This window comes from Typopeltis vanoorti, chromosome 22 (assembly GCF_054136105.1).
Source record: "Typopeltis vanoorti isolate ZY-2024b chromosome 22, IOZ_Tvanoo_1.0, whole genome shotgun sequence".
Lineage (NCBI taxonomy): Eukaryota > Metazoa > Arthropoda > Arachnida > Uropygi > Thelyphonidae > Typopeltis > Typopeltis vanoorti.
The window spans coordinates 81120828-81136390 of record NC_143570.1 but is presented as its reverse complement, the minus strand read 5'-3'; the positions used below and the strand labels follow the sequence as shown (position 1 = coordinate 81136390).

At 35.2% G+C, this 15563-nt stretch overlaps 1 protein-coding gene across 2 annotated transcripts in view; it reads right to left on the bottom strand.

The window, feature by feature from the left end:
* The window catches only part of IA-2 (tyrosine phosphatase IA-2), a 392148-nt gene that overhangs the window by 201478 nt on the left and 175107 nt on the right, over nucleotides 1-15563 (bottom strand). For both annotated transcript variants that reach the window (XM_090411727.1, XM_090411728.1), the window contains one exon: nucleotides 10140-10219. In XM_090411727.1, the coding sequence (XP_090267853.1) occupies nucleotides 10140-10219 (80 nt within the window). The remainder of the gene's footprint in view (nucleotides 1-10139; nucleotides 10220-15563) is intronic.

Below are 15563 nucleotides of genomic sequence, written 5' to 3'. Positions count from 1 at the left end.
GTGCTTTAAAACTTTATACGAATCAGTTTTTGTAAATCTGTTTAACATTTTCAAAACACCTTTCGCATTCGTTATGAATTACGTAATTCTGGTTGGATTTTTTTCCCTCATTCTTATATATAAATGAAAGAAAGTCGAATTCAATAAATTCAACCGATGTTTTCGCAGTTTGTGGTTTCAACGTGAAGCTGAACTATTTTCAGAAAAAAAGAAACTTAAGTTTGTCACACCATTGGACGTAACTTGGTCCTCTGCCGGTGCGTATATTATCCCTCTCTCGTTTTGAACTGGCTGTAATTATCAGTTCAAAAATGCTCGTCTCTTCCTAGAGGGATTCAAACTTGGGCATTTCCAAAGAAATTACTGGGAAAATAGTTAAAAATCCTTCTCCTATCATTTCAAGTACAATTCACTATTATCATGTCTCTTCGTGAAACGAACCACTTTCCAGCAACTGTTTATGCTATGTTCGTCGCTCAACAATCCATTCGCATTTTTACCCGAATTTTCTTTGTACGAGAAAGTGAAATTTGAATTAAACGAACCAAAAACAACACTGCCTTGCTGCTATTATAACTGCGCCGTCATGAAAACACGAGCAACGCGTCAAGCAGAACGCCTTGTGGGTCACTGAAATTTCTCTAGTTGGTACGTGAAAGAGAAAATTGTTGGTACTTATTTTCAAACTATATCATTACTATTTGTAGCAGTTCCACCAGGTACATTCTAATGCACATATTGCAGTCTTAATGTTTTTTTAAATCAATTAGTGCCCTCTAGTGGCGTGAGCAGTCTAGAAGAGGAAGCATCATACGCAGTAGAAAGGTTGGACAAACGGTGCCCATTAAAGATATCTCGCTTTAACTATGGGACTATGGTGACCTTAATGTCAGCATTTTACGAGTTAAAAGTTTCCGCTGTTAAAGTTCGGCAGCGATATGAAAAATGTCCTTTATTTTCAAGGCATTGTACCATCACAATTACCTACTTCGAATACGGTTAGATCAATATTAACCTTAAGACATCAGCTACTTTAGAACAGGATTACAAAACAAATATACGATTGAGACCGAATAGCTATTATGTAGACATAAGAATCATTTCTGTATATGAAGAGGTGAAACAATTTGCCATACGAGTATTGCAACAGCATGCATCGTGCTCTCAGTGGTAGTGGTTTTTCCATAGAATTCACTGGAATTTTTAAGGTTAGCAATTGGGCCCAAATATTGCGACCCAACTAGTCGTTCAGTATCTCTTCTTAATAATTATATAAGTTATACAGAATTAAAATATCGGTATTTAGCTTCATAATAATCTCCATCCAAGAAAGGCCTAAACTTACAAATCTCACATAAGAATTAAGCTAGAAATTCTACTATATAGAACATGTTAGGTATCTTTGAAGCCACTCAAGGGTGGCTTGAGTGGCTTAGTATAATCGCACATTATACTAATTTGCTAATGCCTGGTTCATTTCCTATAGAAAATGTACCTTAAATAAACAATAGCTTATTAACATAAATATCTTAAATAACCTACCCCCCAAAATTAATAAAAAATAGGTGGAAGATTAATTTCTTCGTGCGATGCGAGATCACCTCTCGTACTGTAGACATAAAATGGCTCCTATATTTCTTTTTTACATAATCCTGGTTTCCGGACTCAAAAAATACATACATTTAATAAAACGATATAATAGGTTTATATATATATATATAAAACTTTTAATGGGTGGGAGACAAAAAAAAATTAGGAATCAATCCTTTCTACCAAATTGGGAATTTCTGAACTGGAGCCCAATGTTTCACCACAAGCGTTGATCCCTTATTTGCCATAGTTTTATTCATCAGTATATCTGCATTTGCCTTAGTAAACACCTGTGCATAGCTCAATAATAAAATGATCCTCCTTCGTAGTGGAAGGTGAAACAGAAAAATATGTAAAAACCCTAATATTATGATGTCAAAATAGATACTGAAAATAACCCTACAATTTAAAATATACGGAAATGAAAATATCATTGAAAGAAATAAGTGTTGAAAATTCTCCAGCAATAAAACAGTGTCAATAATAAAATAAGAGATAAATACCTTTTAGTTATAGTAGATGTGGACTTATCACGTATGGAAGTGAAAAAATTAAAATAAATGCTAAATGCTTTAAAAGTTATAACCTTAATAAATTAAACTCTTGATTTACTAAAAGAAAAACACGTTCAAAATAGAAAAGATTTTAGCAGTGTTCACATAACTGCGTGGAAAACAAATCTGGCATTAATTAAAAAATAAACAGAAAAGAAAACTGAAATTAAAATTTATAAGAACTGCAAATTGTAAAATTCTCTGTCCACAAAATAAATTACGATAAATTTGAAATTTATATTCAAAATGTCATTAAGCAAGATTAAACAGCAATAACCATAACTGAAAGAGCAAGTACACCGAACGATACCCTAAACAAATATTAATTAAAAACCAAAAATGGAAGTGAAGACGAGGTGGACCCAGAGGCAGTTGTTTGATTACAACAGAGCACCGAAGGCAAACTAGTAAAACAGAAATGAGAAATCTCATCTCTTTTACGAGGTTGCAAGGAACTTTACACACCTTTCGATCTTTGCCAATTTATCTGTTCTCTTGACAAGATATGGCAGTTTTTTGCCCCTTCTTCCAGGCACAAACCGGATTGAGAGTTCATGTAATTGATCGCCATGACAGTAGCCATCAATTACTTTATAGCCTTAGATGCATCCTGCAAACCTCACTTAAGGAGAATTACAGAAGAGAATGAAGTTTACTACAAAACCAAATTGTGTACTGTACTGTACACATATTAATATGAAATGGATTGGTCACCATTAAAACAAGAATCGTCTTAGCAGTTGGCGGTATATATATTTAAAGAAATCGCATGCGACATTCTTATATCGCTTGTTTGTTTAGTGACTAATTCTGTCAGAAAACAGTTACCAACTTAGTAATTCACTCACCAAGAACCTACTGTGCTATACCAAGGCGTACTACTGTCCGTCTTTCGTTCATCCTATGTCCAATCATTACGGACAGTGATGTAGTGTTGCTTGGCTTCCCATAACGCACACGCCATTAGAAATATTAGGGTCTTCAGAGTGGTCGCTTCTTGAATCTGTTCATTTTTCTCTGGTGGGTTATCTGGTCTCCCTTGTATTACCTGAAATCTACGGAACTGCTCAAATTGCTGTCAGCCATTTTTTGTTGTTAAATCTGTTCGCCTTATGGGCATTTAGAAGCATTCCCTACTCACTTCGGATGGATCATCAAACACAGATTTTCTCCAGATTGTCTGATCTGTCCTTGCATTCAAATTAGTTTTAATAAACTCACTCACTTCAGTTATATGCGGTGGGTCCCACATATTTTCCTTATACTCAAGTGATGTTTCTAATACCGGCGTCATCTAATGGCATAAAATATATTCATCCGCATTAAGATATGGAAATGTTTATTTCTAAACTTGAATACGAAAATAGACGTACTGGTAAATTATTTTGTTTGCATCCCAAGCTTGGTAAACACCAAAATCAATCATGAGTGTGTTGTGCGGTTGCATTTATAATAAATCTGATGTTTTCTTTTAGTAAATACAATAACGTAATGCAGTTATAATAAATTAAAGATCTTCAATAAAATATTATTCTTTCATTCATATAGAGTGCTAGAAATATACAAACACATTACATTTGATTGTGGTTCTAACAACAACAAAAAAAAAAGACAGGTCTCAACTTCGAAAAGAAGTTTTTCTGTCAATCTTTGGAGACCATTGCTGTTTCACTTGCATTTTTTTAATATTTGTAACCTCAAAAGGACAATTTATCCGTATCCTTTTTCTTAAATTGGCATTTCTTACGCAAATACCTCGTAAAGAATTTTCAGTTTGGATTTAGTGCATCACTTTTTTTTTTTTTTGCACATACTGATTTGTATGTCATTTGATGAGTTTATTCTTATCAGCTAGTATGAAAAGATTTGTATATTTGAAAACATTGCTTGTCTACAGAACGCCACAGCAAATTGAATGTAAAAACATCAGCATAATATAACTGGCGTCATTTGGTCTCGAATGCAAATCAGTTTCAAGAAATAATATTTGTTTTTCAGTTATATTTAACAATGGTTTTCAATTAATTAACTAAACCCTTCCTTGGCCTGCTCCATTCCTGCAAACGTTTGGAATGTACTCGCGTAGAGTACAACTCAGACCGACACACCTTTTTTCTGAGTGTATGAAATCCTTTGAAGATGAAGTCTTACAAAGTTCCTCTAGCTTTCTCAATGCATCCAACAGCTGCTAGTCAGCGGTTGGATATCCGCTACTGAAATTTTCTTTTTTCAGACTTTAGTTCTTGCTATTTGCAGTGTTTGATTACTGTTCTCATCCAGGAATCCTTCTCACAGCCTCAGTCGCGGATTTATCTTCTGAATTAATCCTTCCTACAGGTTTATGGCCTCACACCGGGTGATAAAATTCATCTATAATCTTAAGCCCTTCACAAACATGTCCATGGCGAACTCGAACCCTCAGTTTGTTGGTTAGAAAACGGAAATTCTATTCGCTCAGTCAACCAGGCCTACAATTGAGCAGGGCGATTGGTCATCTGGTTACAGCTACGCATGTCATTGTGAGTGTAGTGCCTCAATTTGCGAGATATTTTCCTTTATAGCAGCATTAAATTCTATGCCCTCTCACTAACATACCGCTTTCAGCATACGACGTATGATTACGCAAGATGTTGTAATTCGAAATTCATATTCGAATGGAGTAAGAATCTTTTTCTACCAAAATGGATTAAGATGGCGAAAAAGATTCTGTTCTTTTGCACTACAGTTTCTAATCCTCAACTGCTTAATTAAAGATTCATCTGACCAGAGTCTCTGAGCGAAATGAAATTCAAAAATGCAATTAAGAATTGTTCAGTAGCACTGACGCTGACTTCATCGTGGGCATTAAACTGTAAAGTGTTTTCTTAATAAATCTATTATCTTAGATTATACAAACGAAAAAAGTTATCTAAACACTACTGCTAAGAGAGGCAAAGGTAATTATCGGTACAGCTGACGAGGGTTACTCTGTGTGTTTACAGTGGCCAACCTCAGGGACCGCTGGTCAAATTTAGGGGGATTATGTGTTTTTAATTAAGCGTGCATGAAATCGGATTGCTTCAGGAGACATTGTAAACGGTTGGTCCATCGCATCCTCAAATTGTTATTTTTCTTACCAAGTGCACCTAAATGAGCATTCAATATTGTAGTCTCGGTTCTTCCAACTACTAAGAAGAAATGTTTGAACAAAAGAACCGAGTTAATAACTTATTGTTCAAGGAAAGAAGCAAAACCAATGGAATTAACATTAGCGGTACAATACAGTAATTCTCCCACTCTCGGTTCGGGATAAAAATTGTGTAAGTAGAGATTTTAATTAAGCTCTAATCTTCCCTGAAATGGCTTGGCTAATTATTTTCCTTCGTCGAAAGACTTACCTAAAACTTGGAAAATAAAATACGATTTTAAATATAAGCAGCCAATTAGCATATGAAAAGAAGAAAAAATATTTCTTTTTGATTTGGGAATGCAAAGAATGCCCGCAATCTTCAAGTTGAAGATTATCCTTCAAAAATTCCAAGAAGATTTGAAAAAAAGTGGGGAAACGAATTATCAAATTCTTTTGATAACACACCGTGGAAAACTTTAAGTCATTTCCTGGTAAATGCGTGTTTATGCCCCAGGTTTGTAATTCTTTGCGGTTTTTGCATAGTTATGATCCGACAAGAATTTTTACCAACTTAGTTTCCCAAAAAAACTAACACTGCACTTCTCAACTGCAGGCACAGCAACTCGGGCCCATTGGATACAGCAGCACGAAATTCTTTTGTGCTGCTATATCCGATGAACACGTCTATTTTATAGAACTATTTGGCACTTCTGAGAATAAGCAAGCAAGTCCTCCGCCAGTGTGCGACTTGTAGATATCAGCATAAGGATAGTATAAATAACCTACAGCAATCACATTACTCAAACGTTTATCACGTGACGCATAAAACAAAAGTAACGTACTCTGCATTTCGAAGATATGAGATCCACTGAACAGTATGCCACCGATATGCGAGTGACAGTTTTGATGTGCAATGGAATCTTTACGGAAATGCTGCACTGGGCTCAGTGTGAACGTTTTTGGGTAGCGATGTGGTGCCAGGTTATTTCAATGGATTTCGACCAACCACTACGCCCGATGTTGAGGTCAAATTTGAGAGAATTCTAGTTTGTCTAATTGGAGGATTTGTTTTCTAAGGAATCCTACATCGCCTGTGGACTGGTCCACCAAGCAGTGGTCTGCAGGCCGGTATGAAGTCACTGGAAAACGGAAGCAAGTTTTCCCAACGTGAGAAAACATGCCTTGTCCTTCCCAACACTTTCATGCTAATCCATCAGAAATTATGTGGAATTTATGCCACCAGGTGAAGACAGCCGTACCATAATTTGTGACAGAATTAGCTGTACTGAACCGTTGTTTCAGGTCCTCATATACTTTAGAACATGCATATACTTAATAGAATATGGTTGCAATGAGTCATTCACTGCTCTTTCAGCTATGCGCGTTCTCCTCATTTTCTTCATTCTTAGTGAACAGTTTTTTATAGTAGAAGGTGAAAAAATTCAAGCAATAAAAAAAAACCTCTAAACACATCTTAGATGAACAAGAGGTGTTATATCTTCCGCTTAAATAATCGAAATACTTTGCAAAAATGTCTCCGCACATGTATTCGTAATGCAAATATAAAGGCGATTATGGATCCTAAATACCGAGCCAAGTCCGGATCACATAGATTTTGTCGTTAATTACAATAACATATAGATTTCATAATGGGATTCTATCTCGTTAATAGCATTTTCTTGGACTCGGGTTCACTTAAAATGAATCAATATCTGTAAAATATGTTAGTTGTTATCACTATGAAATGAGATGTTTCGGAATGCATCATCGATATCAACATGGTGTCATTAGGAAGAACAGCAAGAAGGTTTCAGTACCATTTAGAATAGTTCTAATTTACCTATCGGTCAGCTAGGCTAAACTCTGTAGCGATGCCGCTCATTCCCATTCCGCGTTCGCTTAAAGGGAAGACAATAATTGTGGTAACTCCTGGTCTCAGGTGACTCATCTTTGTAAAAGACGAAGCGAAAATTGAATTCCACTAGCGACTTCACTGGCCGAACTCGGTCGTATTTAGTTCTCTGAAGACACACTTAGCCAAACGTTATTTGATTATTTGCCATTTGCTTACACCCGTAACCTTAATCTCATTGTCCACGGGTCCTACTGGAAGTTAACCAGTGCTTATGACATTATGTCAGTGCGCGAGGCATTGCGGTAATAAATCCATTAAAAGCATAATAGGTTAACGGCTTGGGCATGCTAGTAAAGGCTTTTCTTTCACACTATTTTTCGTTCCTCTAAAAGTTTCACTAATTGCATTTCCTTCTTAAAATCGTGAGATAATTTAATCTTGGAATTCAGTCTTGCTGTTTTCACTTAAATCTATGAATGTACCAACGCTAAAAACGAGAACCGTAGTACAGCTCTCAATTCCGCCATTATCTTCGTAATAAAATGCGAAATAGTTCAAAATATTTTGTCAGAAATTAATGTTATTAACATCACCGAGTCTTTAAAACTGCGCCGATTGGTTTCCTCTGGAAGTATTTGTTTTTGAGCATAAATATTAGGTAATCTGCTAATTTCAGAACTGGCGTTATGAGTGTTGATAAATGCAATTCTAAATTACGCACAAATTAAGTTTTTATAGTACAAGGCGTAAAACAAATCAACGATTTATGTTTAATACTTGTAAATATTTAATATTTCAATTCGTGTGGCCCACCATTCAAAGTAAACCGTTCTGTGGTTGAGAATAACGATTTGGTATCATTTTAATTATTTCGGTGTACGCATGAAATTTAAGTGGAATTTCTTGCATTAATTGCACAAAATTAACTAATTTTGTATGTGCAAGCAATCTTTTTTTAGAATTGATATATTTCCTAATGATTTTAATGTTAATCTCAATTAACATTAAAATCCTTATACATAAAATTAGTACCGCTATGGATAAGGGCTAGATCTATCTTGGTTATCCTGCGCTGCAGACAAACATGGGACTTTTTTATCGTCTCTTTAGGCCTCTAGTTACAAGGGTGGTTGTATAGCAGGCGATGACATTCATTTAGTACTTAAAAATATTCCCAAAATATCGATGCTGATGGTGAGATTCAAACAACCAGTCTGTGGGTTGGAGACTTCATGCGCTAACCACTCAATCAACAATTCGAGCAGTGTGTTACGAAGAACTAGGCTCTAAGGGTGCTTCAGTATGCATCGCTCTAAAGTAGGGAGTACAAAGGAAAACTGTTTTGGGATGGACTGATTATAATTCAGGCGTAACAGATGAATTTCGAATTCAAGTTTTTCCAATGGAAAAAAAAAACAACCACAGCGACTTCTTGACTTGCAATTAATCAAGAAGTGTCAGGGGTGTGACATGCTAAAAAATAAGGAATATTGATTATTGAGAGTCAACGAGGTATTCTTTCTGCAATCTTTTAAATTAGCACAACTTCGTGTTGATTTAATGAGTCGAAAGCTGCAAACTCATGGATGTAGTGACTTTTTAACTAATAGATGGAATAAACCAATTATTCCTTCACGAGTTTGGAAAGGCAATCAGGGCCTCAAGATTTTACTAACTAAAATGGTTTAGTTTATATTAATGTTACTTACTGTTAATTTATATCGACCAGCTAAAATTATGCAATGAGTACTAAATTTGTTTAAGTATATTGGATAGTTTGAATGCTTTACGCAGAATGCAACTAGTACTGGCTAACACAGCCGCAATTTCTTTGATCCTGCCTACTACATTTTTACATATTCTTCTAAACAAATGCAAGATGGGATTTTATTATCTGAAACTATAAAGTAGCGACCAGTAATAATTTCTAAATTTGATAAGCAATTATCTTGAAATAATTGCTTATTATTTTAGGTAAATAAAATTTATGGATGTAAATCCGTTCAATGCATAGTTCGGTGGTAGGTTTCTAGAAAGAATTTAATGAAAAATATTTAAATTTAAACTAAAATAAAGCTGATATATATAATTTTCCTTAAAATAAAACACTGACCCTTACGAGTCATTCTACTGTCTGGGGGACTCGAACTTTTCTCAAGTCGCCCTTTAAGGTATTTTCCGTATTAAATGAATCGCGCTGTTGAAATATAAAGCATTTCGTGTATGAACTTCACTCAAGATACCAATTTCTCATACTTTCAGAAACTGAACCCTCACCAGTCACTCTTGCAGTTTTCTTGAGCAGCAGCGAATCCCGAAATCTGACAGCACCTCTTTTTACGTAGCAGTGCGTTCGTAGAAAATTCGGAACGTTAAGACCAGCAAGGATTCAAATATCAACCATTTCTTTCTAACAAGGAGGACATAAGAACCTTTAAAAACACGTCAGCCTTCCCCATTTTTAACATCATGGCAAGAAAAGGTTTGCAACATTACACTACGTTACTGTTAAAATGAAGCGAAAGACGCAGGAAAAGGTCATCTTGAATTGTCGGAAAGAAATCTGCATGCACGAAACGTTTTGAGGTAAGTAGATGCGTTGTCTTACTTGCGTAATACGACGGCAAATAAGTATCCGATACAATAAATAAGGGGAGCCAAGAATGCCGTTATTGCATCCTGTTTCTACTCGGCTGAGTGTGTCGAAATCAAAAACCGTTTCTCAAGTTTGCTGGCATAATTTCACACAACTTGTTACCATCGTCCTTTGTAACTGAAGTTGTTCATCAGGACGAATTAATTGATTGCATAAGTCGTTGCCATTCGAAATTACTTAAATTCCAAGTACACGTTGATAGGAGATTATCCTTCGAAATAAAGATCAGAAAATCATCTCAGAGAGCGCGCCACCAAGTTTGCATAATTATCAGCGATACGTAACAACGGACCCAAGTAGTTGGTTTGTCATCAATTAAAAATGACTAGCTTGCATGGACTGATTAAATGCATCTAATTAATTAAATGCACTTACCTGCTTTGGCTGCAACATCGGAAGCATTCAGGTTCTGAGGATTGGGGTTTACTTTGAACGTCACCTGTTTGTTCTCGATCCTGCAATAAAATGTTTGTGTGAGACCAAGGAAAGCGAAAATTGATTGGCATTTATATTGCAGTTTCATATACATAGTATGTTTTATTTGTAGAGTGTGAATATTGTTCGCAATTATTCGCAATTGGGTTTCTATTTAATTGTTTGATAAATGGCATTATGAATGAAAAAACTTAATAATGTCTTAGCAGTTCAGATATAACATAAGTTCAGTTCAATTACCGGCAACAACGCACTGCACTCTTTAATAAAACCAGACCAGTGCTCATTAAGGACAGAAGGATGCAACAAAACGGTGCTTAATTTGTCAACTATCTTAGATAAAGAACAACCGTTTAGATTTACAATGATAAACTCGCTGATAACGATATCCATCTGATGGATGGACGGACGGACCTTCTTTAGTGTGTAAGGATTCGGTTGCATAGAAGATGATTTACTATCAGCCAAATGGTCAGCGTATCTGCTCTCCAGCCAAAAGGCTGCGAGTTCGAATCCCGCCGTGGGCATGGCTGCGATTGTCTGTGAAAATACTAGTGGTGATGATGGGCAGTAGATGGCGTTGGTGTAGATCAGTGATGGCGAATTTTTTTACCCAGGTGTGTCAAACACCTTTTTTTTTTCAACGTCAATATTTACGTTGTTGATGTGCCACTTGCATACATGCATTATAAATTAAACTACATAATCATAGATGGTGACTTATACATATCATATTAGGCTATTTATATAATAGGACATTGATATAAAATCTATGAATTCATATTATACAATTAATTTAATAAATTGAAATAATATGAATTCATAGATTTTATATCAATATTAAATTGTTGCTGAGTACTGGTAAAAAGTTGCTTTATAGAAGGGCTATAGTGTGTACATTTTAATGCTACTCAGGCAGCGCTTAAAACCTTGCTCAATCTATTTCTCCCTTTCGATTTGATATTATTTAAGGCAGAAAACGGAGTTTCACAAGAGTATATAGAAGAGAAAATTGTTAGAAGAGCCTTAGCAAATATTTTAAGTGCATGAAAGTTTTCGGGAAGGCTATTCCCCACGCTTAGAATTTCACAGTCTGAATTTTTACACGCGGTATCATGCAGACGTTCCCGTTCAAGTTCTAATTCATTTCTAAGTGCAATAAACTTTCCTTTCCAGATAGGATTACACTGGAAGTCGGCTAGTTGCATTTCTAGATCTTTTAAATCCAACCACTCAAAGTCATTAATTTAAGATACATGAATTCTGTTTCATCACGATGATTTATGAATTGGATTGTTTCTTTCAACATTCGAAATTACTTAAATCTAGAAACAAACTGCTCATTTACTGACTGTAGAACTTCGATAAATTGGTTGATATGTTGTTCACGATTTTTGGGGCTGGTTTCGTTAAAAACATTTTTCACTTTTGGGAAATACTTAAAATTGTTACTTTCTAAATCAGGTTGAAATATTTTGAGTTTATTCTCAAAGCTCTTGATTGTGCCAAACATAACATAGACGGATTTTCCGAAACCTTGCAATTATATATTAAGTTCATTCTGGTGCAATGAAAAATCTGTGAAAAACATCAGCTTACTGAGCCAAGCAGAATCGTTCAACTGAGAAAATTCGTGCTCCATGCCCTTCATATTTAAATATAATTTAATTTCGTTTAAACATTCAACAAACCGTTCAAGTACTTGGCCACGACTCAACCATCGAATATTATTGTACATTAATAGACCATTGTACACTGATTCAACTTCGCTTAAAAGTGAATTAAATTCTCGTTTGTTTAAAGCCCTAGCAGCAATAAAATTAGTTACCTTTGTCACAATTCTCATCACATTATCCAAATCCTTTAAGCCTGATTTCGCACACGGTGTCTCCTGATGTATAATACAATGGAAACAAACCAGGATGACCAACATATTCTGTAAATTCTTTGATAAAACCGACATTACGGCCAACCATATTAGGTGCGCCATCAGTTGTAATCGAAAATCTGTTTCTCACGGAACACTTTAACAGCACAGTCGCATATGTCTTTACCTGTCGTGTTTTGAGGTAAATTTTCTAACTTTATCAATTCCGCGTGCATAGAATCACCGTGAACATACCTTGCAATAATAGCCGATCGAGCTGATGACGTAATATGTGTGGTTTGGTCGAGACAAATGGAAAAACAATGGCATGAGTTCAAGTCTTGTTGTATTTGATTTTCTATACTAGCATTCATTGATATAACTCTGTCTTTAATAGCATTTCTACTTAATGGTAACTCTTTCGTGCGCTTTACAATAGCTTCCTTATTACGAATGTCCTCAAATAAAAATGGTGCACACTTTACGAAAGCTTCTTTAATATAATCACCAACACTAAGTGGTTTCCCATGTTCAACAATAGTATGTGAAATACTGTAACTTGCGGCTACTAAATTTGAAGGTCCTGAAAGAAATTTAATTAAAATGGTTGGTGGGGTAGCAGTGTTCACTCTACTTGGCCAGTTTGCCTGTTTTGAGGGATGACAAGATTGTGATTCTGCCAGTTTTAGATGTTGCGATATGTATTCTTTCTTCAAAAGTTTTTTTCTAGGAGCCATTTGTGCTTAGTTTCAAAATGTCTTCTTACATTCCAAGTTCTACTCACAGACAGCTCGCCACACAATTTACAGACAACTTTATCGCCTCTATCAATAACACCATATTGTTCAGTCCAGGCATCTTGGAAATTTCTTCCACTTCCTTTCTGTGATAATTTTAGTTTTTTTTATTAGTGATAGCTGCCACTGTAAAAGGGTTCACCAATTAAAAAAGTGCACAATTATATACAGCTGTAATTAAGCAGTAATAATTAATAAGAACTAACGATTACTGGAAACGAATTATACACCAACAACTAAAATTACTTAAGTGGCAGACCATGCAAGACTATCACTACTATTTCTTTCTGCAGGGTTGCCAGATTTATTACCAATACGTTCGTAGAAACCTTGTTACGTTTTACTCTCTATGATGCTACTAAATAGCAGCTATTTAGTAGTTTTTGTTGCGACGTCATCGTAAGTTGTTACTATTTGCATTATTTAACAAAATTTACTGAATTTATTGCAACTATAAAAATGTTTTCATTATTTACTCAGATAAATTCAATATTTAATGCTGCGAATTATATTTTCTGTTGAAGTGGTTTTAAATATGTTTAGAACTTGTATTACCCAGTCGAGAGACTTGGAATGCATGCATGAACGAATTTCACACAGACGTTAAATGTGAACTTTAAGTTTATAATATATAAAGCACTTATAAGTTTGTATCGTATAATATTGATAATAATTTTTATAAGTTTTTATAATATCATATGATGACTATGCAGAAATTATAAAGATTTAAGAAAGAAAACGTAAACTTAAAACGCTCATTGTTTATAGGCTAGTTACAAAATAAAATAGAAATAGGCTAACTATAAAATATAATTCTTTCAAAGAACCCCAACCTACCTTCGCCTTAACTGAGAGCGATCTTACGATTTATCGCAGTTTTTTCATCAGAATACCAATATTTTTCAACATCCAAGGTGTGTCACCTGAAACCCAAGTGTGTCAGTGCTGACACGCGTGCCATAGGTTCGCCATCACTGGTGTAGATGATGGTAGTTGCGATTCGTTGTAGTTGGTGGAGGCAGTTGTAGAGTAGGTGCCCTCTCTCAATAAGTCATTGGACTCACTGGAGGTGTTACGTAATAATAACCAACAGAAAATAATTAATATGTTTCCAGCACGTTATTGTATATCGAAAACATTTATTGCACAATGGCTGGAACATTGTTTCTGCGTACAGAATGGAAACATAAACGTGAGAAGAATTCTGGACTCTGTGGATTTAATCCTAAAATATCCTAACAACGAATTTAATTAAGTTTTACTAAATTAAAATGTTTAGCGTGGGTATCTAAAAATCATTTTAAGATAAATTTCTTTCAGTATTTCCATCTTTAGAATTTTTACTCCTTGGGCAAAGTTTTCTATAAAATACAAAAGAAAATTACACGAGAAACTTACTCATTATTCCACTAACAATCGCTTCTAACTACATAATACACAAGAGGAAGTGGAGGTTATATAAGCTTGGACGATTCGGAAAAATCAGCTTATTTTGTTATCACAGAAAATGAAATACAAATCTGGTAATGAGTATGGCGTATAACAACAAAACAATTCTTGCGACTCGTAATTAGTAAATTATGAACTAAACCATTAGGGAAAATACCTTTTATGTTCATTAATACATTCGAGTAAGAAAACGGGCCTTTCAAAAGGTCAACGCAAATACAAATCCTAACCTTCTCAGAGTAATCAAAATCCCTATCATCCAGTACTTTAATATTCTTCACTTTAAAAATCAATGTCTTCAATACCGAACTTACCGTACGTGAGGACAGTATTGAAATGAGCCGAGGACAACTTTATCAACTCCACTACACTCATTTTTGATAACACCCAGATGTTTGCGGAAAATCAGCTCTCTCTCATCTTAAAACGACTTACTACACTAGCTTTTCCAGGCATATAAAATCCATCATTCCTCCCTCCCCAAAACTTTATCAGCGCAGAGCACAGTTAACCCATATAAGTATCTTCATAGGCAACTCTCTGCACTTGGTACCACATATTTTCACTTTCCCTTAAACCTATAAAACACAGTAACTATTGATCAACTACTATTCACCGCCTAGCTCCAAATTAACCGAATCAACGTTTTACTTTTATTTCATCTACTTTTGTTCTTTGGATCAGTCTTTCTCATACTGTTCTGACCAAGGACTGCGTTCTTCTTTCATTATATTATTTCGTCTTAACTATCTGGGATTAATGTGTTACAGCTCTATTAACCTCTCATATGTTGCGAATGATATATAAAAAACACGAATTCCAGAAATTTCTGAAAGAATGGAATTATGCCTTTATGTTTCCAAAATGTAAAGTTGGAATTGAAGAGAAAAAGGATAACTTTAACAGCATTTGTCTACTTGATTGATTCACCAGGAGCACATCGCTATACAATTCATATTCCTACAGCACATTTCATAATTTCTTCCCCCCCATCTTTTGTCTTCCTAAATCCCTAAAGTGAATACAATGTTAAAAGCAGTATAACGTGGAAGAGTAACTTCACTCATGCATGAGCTAACTCGGCATAATAAAAATCAGGATTGTTTTCATCCTGTCTACCTGGAAGCAAGTTTGGACAGTGCTATGCAGGCGGAATATCCTCACTGGGCTCCTGATTTAATATCACACTTTTACTCGGCACACCGAACAACGTGGTGCGCGCGAGCCATGCCAATAACACCGGAGGAAGGC